Source organism: Magnusiomyces paraingens, assembly GCF_902498895.1.
Source record: "Magnusiomyces paraingens strain CBS 517.90 genome assembly, contig: contig3, whole genome shotgun sequence".
NCBI lineage: Eukaryota > Fungi > Ascomycota > Dipodascomycetes > Dipodascales > Dipodascaceae > Magnusiomyces > Magnusiomyces paraingens.
The window spans coordinates 427,418-445,000 of NW_022474069.1; the positions used below are offsets into that span (position 1 = coordinate 427,418).

General features: G+C 34.4%; 3 protein-coding genes across 3 annotated transcripts; 2 read left to right on the forward strand and 1 right to left on the reverse strand.

Annotated features, from left to right (window-relative positions):
- Positions 1–969: 969 nt before the first annotated feature.
- Positions 970–1,992, forward strand: SAPINGB_P003448 (uncharacterized protein; the record flags this gene model as incomplete). Its single annotated transcript, XM_031998166.1, has 1 exon — positions 970–1,992. The coding sequence occupies one exon, from the start codon at positions 970–972 to the stop codon at positions 1,990–1,992; it is 1,023 nt and encodes a 340-aa protein (XP_031854057.1).
- Positions 1,993–5,609: 3,617 nt separating this feature from the next.
- SAPINGB_P003449 (uncharacterized protein) lies at positions 5,610–6,328 on the forward strand (the record flags this gene model as incomplete). The annotated part of the gene is made up of 2 exons (XM_031998167.1): positions 5,610–5,643; positions 5,976–6,328. 2 exons carry the CDS (start codon positions 5,610–5,612, stop codon positions 6,326–6,328), a joined length of 387 nt encoding a protein of 128 aa, XP_031854058.1.
- Positions 6,329–6,937: 609 nt separating this feature from the next.
- On the reverse strand, positions 6,938–12,090 carry SAPINGB_P003450 (uncharacterized protein; the record flags this gene model as incomplete). The annotated part of the gene is made up of 2 exons (XM_031998168.1): positions 6,938–11,977; positions 12,055–12,090. 2 exons carry the CDS (start codon positions 12,088–12,090, stop codon positions 6,938–6,940), a joined length of 5,076 nt encoding a protein of 1,691 aa, XP_031854059.1.
- Positions 12,091–17,583: the final 5,493 nt, after the last annotated feature.

Genomic DNA, 17,583 nt, shown 5'->3' on the forward strand with positions numbered 1-17,583 from the left:
TTTTTTTGAGACCCTAACCCGATGATTCTTGTTTGCATACCATTTTTTCTGTCAAACGTTGTCTATTTAACGTTTCTTTATTCCATTATATAAGGCTTCTCTTGACTACTGTCATCATCACTTAATTGAAAAGATAAAGTCAGTAAATTGCACTCTTATTTATTTATATTGATATTGCAATACAAGAATATCATATCCGTTTTGTCAAAAGGACTATGTTAAACATTGCATATGAACTTAGAAGCTTATTTTTCAGATTCATGATCGATCTAAAAATGATTTTAAAATATAGTTTACCATTGAGTTTAAAGTTATGAAGGTGTAATATTATTAGTATAATTTAAATATATTTAATCAAATCACTAGGGCCAAGATTTAGCCTGTAGTGAAAATCTGACTATTTCCTGATAAAGAAGTCATTATAGGATAAATTGATTTTAAACTACATATGTATGTGCTTATTAGATTAGATTTGGTTTCCAAAATGATATTTCAATAGTGAACCAGTATCTAATATTGAAAATACCGCATTTGAAAAACTCAAACCAGCTGAATGTAACTGTTAGTTTTTAAACTTACATGGGAACTTCCAAATTTTGGTGGATAATTGATTTATAAAAAAGGTTTTAAGGCCAAGAAACATGTTGTTCCTTGAAAATTTCTGCTATGATGCATCATATCAAAATTACTAGCTAATAGCTGTATCAAGCTTTTCTGTGGTAGATTTGTCTTTTTTTTTTTTTGGTAAGTATGGCACTCGCTGTAGAATGTTTTACATTGTACTTGAAAAAAGCAAATTTTTATATTGCTATTGGATCTGAAAGATGTACTTTAATAGTTATATCTGAGATGTATATTTCAAATGAGTAAATATATATATATATATGTTCATTTTTATTCATTTATTTACTTCTTTTTGTGTTATTATATTTCATAAATATAAAGCATATGTATTTCTTTTATTTCATAATGGTCAATATTAATTTGTCCCAAATTTACCTTTTAGCTGTTTTATTCTCTTTAGTAACTGCTTCTGCAGAAACAACAACACCCTACCAAGATAAAAGTGTAAACACTCTGGTGGAAGGAAGTTCAGTTAAAACTTTGGATACTAGCACATTACCACTTTCTAGCAGTTTTAATTTGCGATCCGTCAGTCCAACAATCACTCAAAAAACTTCTATTGATACACTTGGTGCCTCTACAGCCTCTCATTCCAATTTAAATGTTCCGTCTAAAACATCAAAAAGTACTTCAGTAGTTTCTTCTAGCGTAAAGAAAACAGAACAGTCTCCTAGTCGTGTGACGACAACTGAAACAGAAGAAATATTTTCTATATTGCCAATAGGAACCCCAATAGTAGATTTAAAAGGAGATTACTCTGAATCAGATATGAGATTATCAATTAAATCTACAAAACACTCAGTTCAAAATTTATTATATTCTTTCCCACTTTCTTCAGAAACTGAAACTATACCTTCTGGTTCTCAAGCCATGTCTAGTGCTCAATTTAATCAATTTGAAAGTCCAATTACCACGAAAAGATTTTATTCAATTTTACCTATAGATACCGCCGCTTTAGAGGTTGCAGAATTTGATGGTATAGAGACCAACAATCCCAAAGCTTACAACAACCGTGTCTATCAAAGACAATTGAACGAAGCCACTAATTTGGAAGAACCCGAAACAATTTCCGAAGGGCCCTTGTCAAGCAGTGAAATTGAGATAGAAAGTGACTCAGTACCAATTTATCAATCAGACCCTATTGCATCCCCAACAGGTGTTACTGAAGCCATTTTCCCTGAATCTAGCTCTATTTTATCAACACCATTGTCTGATGGGGAAATTTCTGATTCTCTTCCTTCTCCTGTAAATTCCAATTTGACTTCTCAAGGGCTACCTACAGTTGCAATTGCAACGGGAGGGGTATCACAAAAGTCTAGTACATTTTTTGCTGGGATTGTTGCTTTAATAAGTATTTTATTGTTATGAATTGGCAAATTATAATGAAATATTTTGTTTAACAAGAAACGTCTTTTATATGCAAACTTTGTTTTTATGCAGAAATATAATTTTAATGCCATTTTTTACACCATGTTTATGCTATTATTTTTCCTTTTTTTTCATTTTTTTTCATTTTTTTTTTCATTTATATATATTTCAACTTTTCCCTCTTTTTTAAAACTCTCACATTTCAATAACTGATTTTTTTTCTTATTTTTATATATATACATTCAATTATTATTTCACATTATGATGATCAAGCTGATTTCCTTTTTTAAATTCGTTTTTCTGGCATGTTTGATTTGCGGGGTAAGCTGTCAGCTGGGCTCAGAAGCTGTTACAACTACAACAAGCAGTAAGGATGCCTCATCAGCAACAATTAACCCTATCACCTATATTCAAAATGGATATACTATCACTGGATCTTTTGAGTATAGTTCTGGTCTTTCGAGTGAGATAGAATGGTCGATTCAGCCATTGACAGGTCAATATAACAATCAAGGAGTTTTAGTTACCAGTGCTACGACAACTTCGGCTCAACAATCTGCATCCTCAACCGGTACCTCTGCGACAAAAACCTCAGGGTTTGTTACCGCATCATCAAGCATAAACCAGAATAAAAATAGTGGAGATTCTATTTATTTGCAAACAAAGACCCTTACTTGGTTATTGATTTGCCTGACAGCGTTTGTGGATTTAATTCTTTTATAAAAATAAAAAAATAAGATGCAAAAATAATTTGACCAAACTCATTTATAGAATTCTAGCCAAAATGAAAAGAATAATCCAGCCTATCAGTACCTCCATATAGCATTCTAAATAAATGAGGACTAAGGATGACAATGCAAAAATTGTCAGCATATGCTGCATTTTTAAGACAATGATGAGATATTAGTGTTTGTTTGATTTGATGTGGCTGTCAGTTGTGAGGCAATTACTGCTCCAAATTGTAACTAAAGCAGAGTGTAATAAGTTTGTTATGTAACAGATTAGCCAGTTATGTGTTTAAGGTATTGTAGATTAATAATAATAAAAAAAGCCGTTTATTGTTTGGACCTCGATCAAAAAACAAACTTGTGCGATGATGATGGCGATGCTGGCGATGCTCTGCTGATAATGCTCTGCAGTTGTGATATGGGATGCAAATGAAAATTTCGTTAAAATTTTGATATTTAAAATTAAGTTCTTTTTTTTTGAATTTTTTTTTTTTTTTTTTTTTTTGAAATAAACTGAAATAAGTTGTAGAAATTAGCTTGATTATTTATAGTTTTCCCAATAGATTTTTAGTCAATAAAGCTGAGTAAGTATCCAAAATTTTTAATGCCGACTTATTATTTGGATACAAATAATAGATGAGTAAAATAGGGGGAAAAAAACAAAATATTGGACGTGAATTTGTTTTAAAACCAATTTAGAATAATAGAAATGAAAACTTCAAAATAAAAATTTAAAATTTGATATAAAATATTTGCCACTGGATATCCTGAAAAAAGAAGATCTGTTGAATTTTTTGAAGATCTTATTGCTACTAAAAAAGATATTTCAAAATTTCAAAAGTTTAACGTCGTTTATAATCTTCTGCAGAAAATATATTTCTCAATAGAGAATAAGCAAGCATTGAGCTACCGAAAGTTAATTTAGGGAAAGAATTTGAAATAGCAGCATTAGAACAGTTGCCAGAAAGAAAAAATTTAGATGTTAAATAAAACTAGACATGAAAAAAAAAGGAAAAAGAAAAAAAAAAAAAAAGGTGAAAAAAAACAGGGATTTTCAAGGGTATTTAAAAATTCATAAAAGGAAAAAAAATACAAATGAAGAATATTAAAAGAAGTTTATCATTATTAAATAATACTTAGCCATTCATCTTCTTTGAAATAGACTCTAGTATTTACCGAGGATAAGAGAAATACATTTGAAATAAGATTTCGCATCAAATGCAGAGGTCTGCCTGAAAATACTTCATCAGGGAAAGAAAAAAAGTTGCCTGATTTTTTTTTTTGTCTTTCCGTGAAGCTTCAACATTCTAATGTAATATTCTGTATGTATACTGTAAATACCACGAGGCAGCGTTACCAAAAAGTGAAAAAGAGATGAAATCCACTTGTTGTTGTGTGTAATTCACACCTATATTTCCTCTTTTGACCAAACAAGCACACTTGTTTCACTACCATCTTTTATATTAAAATTTCTATGTTGTAAATTATTGTGCAATATGTGTATTTGAATATTTATAAGTATGAATTTTAAAAACTTACTATTGATATTTATAAATTTATTATGAAAAAAAAAAAACTTGCGGCACTTTGTATATAGTTGAATAATATTAGGGGAAAAAATCAGTAGATTTTATTTTGGTTTTTACCATCAAAATGTATACTTGAACAAGTTGGTCCGAAAAGGAAGGTTGTTTTTGTCATTTCGCCTAGGCAATGAGGCTCTGGATAACACTGAATCGTGTAGAAAGTAGAAAATCGTAAATACTAAGTTTTGGATCTCCGCCCATGATCAGAATGTGTTACAGTTGGCAAGCCTTAGTACTTTTATTTAGGATCTTGTTTAAAAGAAAACAAAGCCATGGAACGAAGATTAAAAATATATATATATATATGTATCTTAATAGTATCGGGTAAGATTTTAATAGATTTAGTGTATTAATCGTTTCTAGGTTAAATTAAAATTTTATAATCTAGGTTACAGAATTCCGTCAACATTTATTATTTAGAAAAAATGTTAACAATAGGGCACAGTTAAAATAACCAAAAAAACAAAAGCATTAATTACTAGTTACAGTAATTTACAAGAAAAAAATTTTTCAAGTGAATTATTATAAAAAAAAAAAAAAAGGGGATATAAAAAAAATTATATTGATCAATGGGAGCATTACAATAACCAATTATAGAAAGAAAGAAAAATGCCAAAAAACTGTTTTATCCCGATAAGGACAGATTTTCTGGGGAAATCTCAATAGAAGGGCACAACTGATAAAAACTAAAAAAAATTTAAAAAAAATAAAAAATAAAAGAGAAGAAAGGGGAGGAGAAAAAATTTTTTTCAATAATATTAAACTTATATTTTTTAGGGTTTAGCCCTACTAGAATAGTTAAATTCATCGTTCTGGTAATTACGCATCAGTTACAAATTGTAAAAACTTTTAGAATGGAGTGTATGAAAAATTGAGCCCAGTAAACTTGTAACAACACAACTTTTATTTTCTCGAATTTCCTCATACTTGTAACAAATCCTCTTCCTATTTCTGTGAAAACTTTTTTAGTAAATAAATGTAACATATTATCTAATCTTTATGTAATTTTAAATTTAAATGCTTGTCGGCTCTACGCGCAAAGAAAAATTTTTCATTGTCTGCCACGCGCAAATATGATCATGTGACTTATAATTATATTATGTGTGTGTGTGTGTACCTTCTTGTCATAACCGCAAAGGGCCACACATACACAGAGACACCGCCAGTCACGCACCCACTCTAGCTTGCCTCTCTCTTCCCCCTCCTTCTCTCTCCCTCTTCTCTTTTCTCTTTTTTCCCTCTTTTTTTTCCCTTTTCCGTTGTCGACCCTGTCCAAGTCACTCAACATACATAAACAGGCACCATGCAGATTTTCGTCAAGACCTTGACCGGCAAGAGTAAGTAAAATTCGAATAGAAGTCTTTTGTCTGAATTAAAATGTTCGCCTCGATCTTGAAAGGAAGAAGAATATGAAAGAAGGAAAAAAAAAATTGTTTCAACAGTTTAATAAATCGACATGATACATGCCCAGTTTTCACTTCGACAATAAAAATATGTAACAGTTAGCAAAGAAATAAGATACTTGATTTTAAGATACATCTCAATAATGAGGATTACCCAATACCTGTAGATGGTTGTTGTACATTACCTTTGTTGAAACCTTTCGATTAGTACTTACAGACGAGCGCACATATGATTGAAGAAAAAACTTTTTCTAACATTTAAATAGCCATCACCCTTGAGGTTGAGTCTTCCGACACCATTGACAATGTCAAGTCCAAGATTCAGGACAAGGAGGGTATTCCCCCAGACCAACAGCGCCTGATTTTCGCCGGCAAGCAGCTTGAGGACGGCCGCACCCTCAGTGACTACAATATCCAGAAGGAGTCTACTCTCCACTTGGTTCTCCGTCTCCGTGGTGGTGTCATTGAGCCCTCTCTTAAGGCTCTTGCTTCCAAGTTCAACTGCGAGAAGTCTATTTGCCGCAAGTGCTACGCCCGTCTTCCTCCTCGTGCTACCAACTGCAGAAAGAGAAAGTGTGGCCACACCAACCAGCTCAGACCTAAGAAGAAGTTGAAATAAACGATTTCGCCCCCTATACAAGATTTTGTACTATTTCTATACTCTTTTTTGTGTCTCAGTTTAAAAAAAAAAAAATCATTTCATGTTGGTGGGTTCTCTAATGTGTTGTATATTGTGTGTATTTCAAAAAAGACAAAAAAAACCCAAATTTCTTCCATCTTTCGAACTTTGTAAAATCGTAGTCACCTTGTCTTGAGATTCAAAATTTCGATGATCTTAAAGGTCTTGTAAAAGTTTTAGATATTTTTGACTCTTCAAGGTGCTCAAAGTTTCCCTTGAAAACTTTGAAAATTTTAAAAACTCTTAGAATCTACGAGACAATGTAAAAATTTAATCTTTGTGGTTATGTAATCATTAGTAATGTTTATTGTAATTTAATTTAATATAACTTCAATATATGGGGGACCATCATCAAAGTGGATCTTAAGTTCAATCAATGTTTGTAAAAGAATAAATAGTATTGTACAATTATAAAACTAAAAAAAGGTTGAAACATCATCTATAAATTATGTATATCAAAAAAAAAAAACGAAGATAATAAAGGTCATTAAAAAAATTTCGTAATCATTTTTTTTTTCTTGTATGTGTACGTAAATGTTTGCTAAGCGTTTAGCTTAACGGAGTTGTTGGTGGATTCAACAATGAATCAAACCCACCCGTGGGCATTAAAGCTTCATGAAGAGCATCTGTAGGACAGTATTGTACAAGCACCTCACGCAGTCTTTCACGATTGACTGGTTTTTCCAAGAAATCACTCATCCCGGCATCATAGCACTGACGTGCATTGTCATCGTCGGCATAAGCAGTAAGCGCAACAATTGGGTACGGGTATCCTAGCTGCGAGCGGATAATGCGCGCCGCCTCAAGACCATCCATGCGCGGCATCTGCACGTCCAAAAACACAATATCGTAGTGGATTCCTGCACGAATCGCATCCTCTATCCGTAACACCGCCTGTTCACCATTCATCGCCATGTCAATATCCTTCACGCCCTCTAACCGCAGCATTCGCCGGATAATGTCTTGGTTGATGAGATTGTCTTCCGCAACTAAAATCCGTGCTGTGATGGATATTGGTGCAAGATGTGTTGCTCCTGACCCACCATTACCATTTCCACCACCCCCACTACCTGGTGTGGTAACACTACTGCCACTCACCGTACTTTTCCCGCCACCAGAGCTCGTCACATTTGTGGCTGTAGCTGATGTTGGGCTACCAAGAGCACTGAGTGTCGTGCTTGACGTCCCAGTTCCTCCAATTTGAGCATTACCAGATGAAGAAGGCGCACTTGTATTTCCACCAATGCTTGTACTACCTGCGTTGCCAGAATTGGAACCCGCAACGCTTCCGACTGCAACGCGAATAGTGCCGTTGGTACTTCCCGGGGTCACTGGCTTGCTTGCACTTTCAAGGCTGCTAAGGGTTGGAAGAGGCATTTCGAAAAAAGGAGTAGGTATGTTGGACATTGTTTGGTCTCCACCAGGGGTTGAGAGCGATAGGCTTTCGAGGTTGGTCGGTGCATTACCACTCTTTAGGTACTCCATTGCTCTTAGGTACACAGATTCAGTTCCCAATGTGCTTGCATGAGGCTGAGGTTCAAAGTATGAACTGGGCTGTGGGATTTGTTGTTGAAGCTGTGGCTGCTTTTTAGAATTGCGCTTCAGCTTGAAATTAAATAGTGATGAAGCAGCAGCTGTGTGAATATCATTTTGAATAATTCTTGTTTTAGTAAGCGGTTTGGCAGGAGGAATTTCTATGGTAAGTGAATGTTGACGAGGTCGGGTTTCGACCCTAATCACTTTTTGATCATACTCTGAGGCGTCCTCTGCAACTTCGGCTTTTGGTTCCAATATATTGTTTGTTCTTTGTCTGTACAGTTCTTGCTGTTGATTTTGAATTAACTGCTTATGTTGTTCTTGTTGTTCCCTGAGCTTTTCCTTTTGATGGATGGGAATAGTCGGTGGCATAGTTTTGACAGAAAAGTACTGCGCACGCTCATCATAAGGTGTGCCAGGATCATAAATGTAGTGATCAGGCACGTTAGGTGTAGAAGGCTGCTGAACAATTGAAAGAAGATTTAGTTGCTTTGGGTATTTCTGGACACCAATGGCATCAGTTGCAAATACAAATGTATAGTGCGGGACTTGTGAAAATATGCGAATAAGATAAAGAGGGATTTGAAAAGATACGACAAGTCCGTCGGAGGAATTCTTTAATGAAATGTTACCACCCATGAGCTCGACTAGTTGCTTGCAGATGGATAGGCCCAGACCGGCACCACCATAGCGGCGAGAAAGAGCCTGGTCTTCTTGAACAAATGGCTCAAAAACATGTTCCAAAATGGATTCGTTAATACCAGGTCCTTGGTCAATTACTTGAATTTCCAGAATACAGCTGTTGGGGTTATTGAAGGTTATCAAAGTATTTCGGCTGCCAGGATTTGCTAAATGAGGCAAACTAAGAATATTGCTATTGTTGCTATTGCTGTTGTTATTCGAGCTCATATTAGATGAAAAGCTCTGGGTATGGAGATGTGTTGGTCCTGATGCAGGAGTATACATTCCAGAAGGCAAGTCAAAATTTTCGCTAGACGTGGTAGCAGTTGTCCCCCAGGGAGCAGCTTTTTGTGACGATGGCGAGTCTGGACTAGCGAGAGCAGATAGGTAAGATGAGTCTTGGGTCCGCAATGATGCAGTTCTTTCTCTGGAATCCAAATCAGAGTGATTATCTAGAGATGTTTGCAATGATGTGATAACTGGAGGAAGTCTTGGTCTAGGTGGTGGAGAGGAGGAAGTGGAGGAAGATGAAGGAGATCTAAAATGCATATAGTCGGTGTTAAGCTGGCTGCACGTTGTATCAATGATATCAACCTGGCTGCCCGTTTTATCCAAAGGAAGAGGTGCATTGCTATTAACAGGATTGTTGTTAAGCTGAACGCAGTTGAAGTTGATTTTGACGGCACCTGCGTCTGGAGCAAACTTCAAACTATTATGAAAGATGTTTAAAATGACATGTGTGATTCGACCACAATCGCCCAAGAAAACAACATTGTTGAGTTCTGGCATAGCAAAGTTAAATTCGAGCTCCACATGTTTGCGATTATTTGGCCGTTTGGTGTAGGCCTTGCGAACGCTCTGGACAATTTCTGCAAGCATGAACTCGCGCTGGTCAAGAGTAACATTGCCCACTTGGTTTTTGGAAAAAGTGAGAAGGTCATTGATGAGATGCAATAACACTTCACCAGACTTTGAAATAACCTTGAGAGATCGTTTAACTTTTGCAGGGTCATTTTCTGTGAGTGAGACAGCAGTCATACCCAGAATACCGTTAAGGGGAGTACGTAGCTCATGTGTAATGTTGGCAATAAATTGAGACTTTGCCTCGTTTGCATTTTCTGCTTGTATGCGAGCTGATTCGAGCTCTTTGGTGCGTTCGCGCACCATATCCTCGAGATGAAGGTATTGTTTTTCCAACTCATCAGCCATGCGGTTGAATGAGTATTGTAAAGAAACAAGCTCATCGGTGAGATACTTTGGTTTTTTTATTTTGACATGGGGCGGAACAACCATGCGTTTTTGAGCTGCTGCAGTTGCTGCTGACGCTGTTGCCGCTGCCACAGCAGCTTCTGCGGTTGCAATAGAATCTGAGGGTGAAGCATCTGAAGTTTTTTCCTCACAACCACTTTCCGTTATATGTACATTTTTTGTTTGGGGCTGCAGGATATCAATTTCCTTAAGATCTGGCTGTATGCCTAAATCATTTTTTTCATTTGTTGATATTTTGGTAATGATATTTTTATTGATTGTGCTCTCACTCGATTTGCTTAGTTGATTGGATGATGCCTCGGATGATGACTCTTGGGATGTGGAATGAATAGTATCTTCAAGTTTGGGACCAGCCTTTTCTTGTTCTTGTTTTTGTTCCAAAGGCTCACTGAGGGTTATGGTAGATAATGATGAGGGGCTGCGGCGGTGGGAAAGTTTGAAAAAAAAAGACTTGATACGAGATGATTTTGGCTTAGTGAGTTTTTTTAGTTTGGTTGAATGATGGCGAATTGGAATTGTTGCAGAAGGAGGAGGTAGAGGGCCCTTGTGAGACTCTTCAGGACTGATTTCGTGAAAGTATGTAGTTGTTTCCTCTGCAGCTTGCTTAAGACGGTAAATGGGTTGGACGCCTTTGTTGACAAGAAAAATGACAATGATGGAAAGCACGCCTAAAGCACCAAGTCCTACAGCGAGGAAAACGTTGCGGATTTTCCATACTGGAGAAAACACAGAAGATAAAGGCTCTGATATGATTACATACCAGGAAGCCAATGGGTTTTCAACACGGGCATAGCCCACAGCAACTTTTGTTTCGTTCATGACTGAGGTTTTTAGGAGAGAGCCGCCATTTTTTGAAGAAACTGCACGGTAAAGAGCTGGAATGGTGACAAGTGGGAGTTGTCCCTGTTGAGAACCCAACAAGTAAGTTTGGCCAGTGACGGGTAGGAGCAGCTCAAAAGACCATTCTGGTAGATCATCCAAATAGGTGTCATTGTCTGATTCTGAGTCGTTTGAGCTACTGTAATCTATGGTATTTTGGCGAGCAAAAATCCTAGAGCTCTGAGAAGGGTATAAAGAAACCTGAGACTCAGAAAGAGTTTTCATGCTGTCCAAAAGAACGCTTACATCACTGGGTTGTTGGTTTAGTGCGGGGGAAGTAGAGGATCGTGAATAGGTTGATGTTACAGAAGAAGGGACCGAACTAATAGTCGAGTTTGAGTGAGCCACAGTTGTAGTTTGAGAAACTTGTGAAGAGGATGGAGAAGATGGTGATTGTGATGGTGACGGTGATGGTGAAGACGATGATGAAGATGATGATAATGACAATGACGAAGACGATGACGATGACGATGAAGAAGAAGAAGATGTCACCTCTAAGGGTATTAAAGATGAAGAAGCAAGATTAAAGGTAGAAGTGATGGATGGCCAAGTGACTGTATCTGAAGAATCTGTAGTTGCAGCAGTTAGGACAGTTGTTGTTGAAGAGGAGACATAGCTGCTGTTTGGGATACTGATAAAGTACATGAGGCCGCCGTTTTCCAGGCCAGTTCTATCTTCAATGATGGACTTTAGAGATGTGGTTGTAGCTAAAATAGAAATGAATCCGTAAAGTTTTGCCGAGTCAACAAAGAAAGAAGAGTTGCCCATGATAGGGAAAGTGAGAGTCATAAGGTAAGTTGTTCCGTTAAGTTTAGGGCTGTTGAGAAGGCCTGAAGAACTACTGCTGGAGCTTTCATCGGTGAGTTGGTCAAAATCTTTGCGTGTGGGGAACAGTGCTTGGTTATAACTGCTGTAAGAAACGGAGTCGTTCGATTTGAAAAAGAGCATGTTGTAGGAGGTATCGTAAATGGCTGAGGCCACGACAAGGGTGGAAGCACTGAAGGTATAGTTGAAATAAGAGCTGACGCTGTCCCAGTTTTCCAAAGTATTATTTCCTGCGCGGTAGCGAGCCATAGCCAGGGTGAGTTGGTCACGCGTTGACATGAGGTATGCTTGGTAGTAGATGGTTGAAAAGGCTTGTTGAACCTGGGCCGACTTAAGCGAAGAGACTACCTGAAGACGTTCAGTTCGCAAGTTTAGAATAAAATTGCTGGAGTATAATGACTAAAAAAAAAAAAAAGATAGAAGAAAAATTTATATTAGAATATAAGAGAAATAAAAATAATAAGCAAAAAACATACGGTTGTGAGAGCAAGGATGACCAAGGATAGGACCATTGTCAGAAAGACAAACAGTATTACCTGTGGTCGTATCCCTATGGATACACTCCTCATTATTCAAGGAACCGGAAAAGAAATAGAGGTGTAGTTTTGATATCAATACCGGGAGAGGAAGAAAAGCGACTTTGACTCATATGGGAGGAAAGAAAAAGCCGGATTTGATTGTTGGTTATTTGATGTATTTGTGATGATGATAATAATGGTGATGAAGATGCTGACAAAAAAAAAAAAAAAAAAAAAAAAAAAAAAAAACTTTGCAGAGAAATTAAATGAGGCTGCTATTGGGAAGGATTTTTAATGAGGCGTACCAAAAATATAAAAAATAAATAAAAAATAAATAAAAAATAAATAAAAAAAAGGTAAGAACAGTCTGGAGAAAGACGAACTTTTTTTTTTTTTTATCAATCAAATATATATTGATTTAATAAAAAAAGAAATCAAATTCAAATGTATTTGTTTTTTTTATTAAATGAATCTTTGGATACGACAAGAGGGAAAAATAAAAATAAAAAAAAATTAGTTTAAAGAAAGGCAGGCTATTGTTATTTTTGTTTTTTTTTTTATTTGGTTATTTTCGGTAAAATGGACAAAATCACAGCCACCAAAAAATTAAGACCATTAATTAAAAGAAATAAATGAATGAAGTTGTAGTTTATTTTTTTTAAAAAAAAAAAAAAATAAAAACAATAGATATATATAAAAGAAGTTAAATATCAAAAAAAAAAATTATTGCTTAAAATAGAAACCTTTTTGATTCTCTTCTTTATTTGATTTCTTTGAACAATCTTTTATTTTTAAATAAAAAATCAAAAATAAAAGTTGATGAAAGTGATGACCTCATTGGATTTTGAGTTTTTTTGACTTGTTACTACTACTGCTACTATTGTTGTTGTTGTTGTAGTTGTAGTTGTCAAGGTAATAAAAAACCCTTACCCACCAGATCTTTAATTTTGACTTAGATAAGTTTGTCTTACTTATTAATTTTAATAATTTAAGTTATTCAAATAAGTTGAAGGTTATTTACAAGTAAACATTAATTAAAAACATTTTTTTGTGAAAGCTATTTAAAAGGTGTATATATATATATATATATTATCACATCTCACAGCACGTTTAACAAGTTTATTCTCTTTAAGGGGGTTTAACCGAAAAAAAAAAAAAAAAAAATAGAACCCCCCACAACACTTTGGCCCGATATGATAACAAACACACAAAACTTCACATACAATCACAGAGCAACCTTAACATCTGTTGATCTTTAAAAGTTAAGAATCATTATGCCATTGAATTGACATGACCCTTCCCCCCTCTCTCTCCTATTTAATTTTTTAGGAAAAAAAAAAAAAAAAGAGAAATGACTGGACAAACGGATATCTCCGCAATAAAACGCAAAAGTAGAAGAGGTCCCAAAGAAAAAAAAAAAAAAAACTCGAGTGCACACATGCCATATCAGACTAAGCAGTATAACCGATTAGATTATTAAGTATCATAGCATAACAGAAGCAAATTACAAATAGACCTAAATCATTTACTAAAAAAATTACATTCTAGAATTGCAGTTAAGAAAAAAAGAAGAAGAAGAAAAAAAAAAAAAAAGAAGGCATGAGCAGAGCATATTGAATCGATTGATTGATGATTAAATTTTTTTTTTTCATATTATTTTACTTTAAAAAAAACAAGTTAGAAATATTCTTTCTAGACCGCAGGACATGAATTGAGTGGCCATAGCGCCAAGGTCATCCAATGGGTTTCAAGTTCTTTCTTTGACCCCACCATCGTGACCAAAGATATTCTATAGAAATAAGATTATGAAAAAGGTTTATTTTAAAGGTCATTTGTAACACGCCCTGATAGGTCAATGATAGAAATAGTAGCATTAACAGTAATCATATATATATAAATATATATAAATATATTTGAGTCAATACGGACTAAGGAGTTTATGGCACATGTTAATCTTTAGGACTCGAAGGAGAAAAGAAATTTTGTTCATAGAAGAATCGTTTGGAATATTTACACTATATAAGCTTATATATATTTGATAATTGGCTAACTTATATACACTGGAAATTACATGGAATTTCAAGCAAATGGCGTTTCATAAAAAAAATAATAAGAAATTTAAAAGAGAACAAATTAAATCACGACAAATGACGGAATTCCCGAGGAAGACCATGGAGATGATGAGAGACGGAAGGAGAGAAGGTCAAGAAACATTTGCGGATGATAAGCATACAAACTCCACGGAGCAAAAATCTGGAGCAGTTTCATATTACTTGCTCATCGTATAAAATCTGAATACAAGATATTAACCTGACTTTTGTGCTTTTTCTTTGTTATTTTTTTTTTTTTGAAGAAGAATGAAAATATCAAGAAAGGCCGATTGTTCAAAAACTTCTCCAAAAAAAAAAAAAACAGTGCTTATCAGTAAGTTTTTATAATGACATTAGTGAATTGTTACAACTTCAGTATTTTGAGTATCCATAAAACGTTAAAATATAGAAAATGCAACAACAAAAATATAGATGATTGTGTGTGCGCGCGCCTAAATACCCCCCTCTAAAAAACCAAAATCTGGGGTAATTAAAGCTTCACAAGACAAAAGACCAAAGATTGTAATGATACAGAAAAAGCAGGAAAGTGATAAAATATTTTTTTAATTGAAGATTATAACATGATAAGGTATATAAAAAAAGATAACTTGTCAATTCTATTTTTTTTTTATTGATAGCATGAATTTCGGGATCGCCGATGAAGAAGAGAACATAGGATTGATATTAGATATGCCTTTAACTGTAAAAAAAAAAAGTATACGGCAAAGAAATAGCGGAAAAAAAAAAGAAGGCAATGAACAGCCATTATGTTTATTTGCTAGTAGATAAGCATTGAAATACAAGCTTTTAAACTTATAATGGGAAATTGCGATATTAACTTATAGTATTTAGATTAGCATAAAAAGAAAATAGACTGACCGAAAATAGGGAGAGAAATGACAATTATTTAGGCGGGAAAAAACAAAAAAAAAACAAAAAAAAAACAAAAAAAAAACAAAACCTTTGATCAGGTCAAAAAAAATGGACTATTTTTTTTTAATTCGCTTATCTGAAAAATATATAGTACTATATAAACCTGTATCTCGGTGAAAGCCTTTTCCTCTATATGACAGTCGTTTAAAACTACATTAGTTACTATAGATAGTTAATATACATTTAATATTAGGTGATCATGTAACGGAGGGAGGGAAAGGCCAACGTTCCCAAAAAGATGGGAAATCGAGTAATTGTGGGGAGGAGAGAATTGACAAGCAAAGCAATTAATTGAATTGCTTTTGTACAGATACAAGTTTTCATGGATTATAGAGAAATGAAGGAATTTATATGAAAAACTTAATGTCGTTAATACTCCTGAAGGAAAAAAAAAATTACACTACACCTACATTAACTCTCTTTGTTTGACAAAAAAAAAAGTAATAATGAGCTAATGTTATTGAAAAAAATCATGAAAAATAATAATAGTAATAAAAAAAAAAAGGCGCAAGCAAGAATCATGATACTTTTATTTTTATTATATTTTCCTAAGCTAAAAAAAGTGTATGGTGATTGATATTACCATATTTACCAAGATTATATTACAAAAAGTTACATTTTGATATTAAAATTTGTCTCAAACGGAACGGTTATAAAGAACCCGCGTGAAGTAAGAGAAAGAGGGCCAATATCGTCATATTCATTCATAAAAGTAAAAAAAAAAAAAAAAAAAAAAAAAAGAGTTGTCGTGCGCAATAGAGTAAATGACCCGATGTTGCTACAATTATTATTATTATTGTGATGTGGTTGTTGGGGGACATGAAATGGGTTGCAGAGTTACGGTTTAAAGGCCAGAAATACAAAAAAAAAAATGTCTGTCCTGTCCTTTTGGTTTTTTGTTTTATTATTGGCCTCGGCAGGTGTGGAAATGAAACGAGTCTTTTTGGGACAAGACCAAAATAAGGGAGAAACAACAGAATCAGGAAAGATTTCCTTTCTTATTAACCATTCACAAAGATAGATAGAAAGAATTATTACAAAATAATATCTGTCACCAGACCAGTTTTTTTTTTTTTTTTTTTTTTTTTGTAAGGCATACATACCTGTAACTATAAACTCATAGGGCTTATATAGACAGAGACACACGACTTTTAAGTCAATTCTGAAAAAGATTATTGATTCCCAAAACAGGATCGGATCCACCCATAAGATGAATCTGGAGGGGTGATAGTTTAAGCAAAGCTAAGCTAAGCCGGATTGCATATAAATTTGACTATGGGAGTAATGAATCTTGGTACTGTCATCAGTTTTGAATAAGGTACATGAGATTAATCTACCAGAATGCCTATGAACCAACTAACATTTAAACCAGAATCTTTGCCTTTGACTAGGTAGGGGTTTAAGGGATATTAGTCCCCGGGATAAAAAGCACGATCGAAGAGAACAGGTGGATTAGTGTGGTTAGACGCACCCAACAAGGCCATATACAGGCCATGCTTAAAGCTCCACACATTCACAATGGTCCCACCCGCTTCGATTCACCAGAAAGAGCCGCACGCGCTTAGGGGAGGGAGTGCGATTTGGAATACGCATGAATTTTCATACATACAAGAGGAACAAGAAGAAAAGAGGCAAAAGGGCAACTCCGAATAAGAAGAAAGAGAAAGAGAGCTGAAGAAAAAGGGCCTGAGTAAGATTTTTTTTTTTTCTTTTTAAAAGAAACCAATATTTTTATAAAGTCTATGTCCGTTTAATTGCTAATTGAATTAATTGGATATACTCTTCTTCATGATTACGAGGTGTGCATTAAAGAATTAGAGAGATGTAGTACATTAAAAACAGGGAGGTAATGCAACGACCCTTACAAATGAATATGTCTTATTTTAATGTTGCAGAGTAACGGTCCGTGGTAATTGTTCATTTAATAATTAAACAGATGAGAAGAGGATAGAGAAAGAGGAATAAGGAGGAGAAGAAAGGTAGATTTAGAGCTGGTAATGGTGAGATAAATGTATCATGATCATCACCATATATATAATGACTTTTTTTTTTTTTTTTTTTAAGAGGGTTTGAGAATCATGCAGGATACTATATACTTGATTAGGTAAATCCTTGCGAACCATAATAGGAGACAAACCCTCATTTTTCATCTCTTATCCTCTGTTTCTGTAGATACAAACCGTTTTTTTTTTTGATGGTTCTTAAACATATGTAGTTTTGTAAGATACAAGATAACAACAACAAAAAAAAAAAACAGCTGTTGTTTTTGGCATTGTAGGTAGAATCCAAAGTGTAACTTAGATATTCAGAAATACAGGTGTGAACTGATGATTATTAGTGAAAGATTTTAATAATCTTTTTTTTTTTGTTACACCAAATGTTTTAATCTTTTAAGAAGAATCTACTTGATATTCCACACTTTTAAGAACTTGGTACACTTTTTATAAGGGTAAAAAAAAAAAAA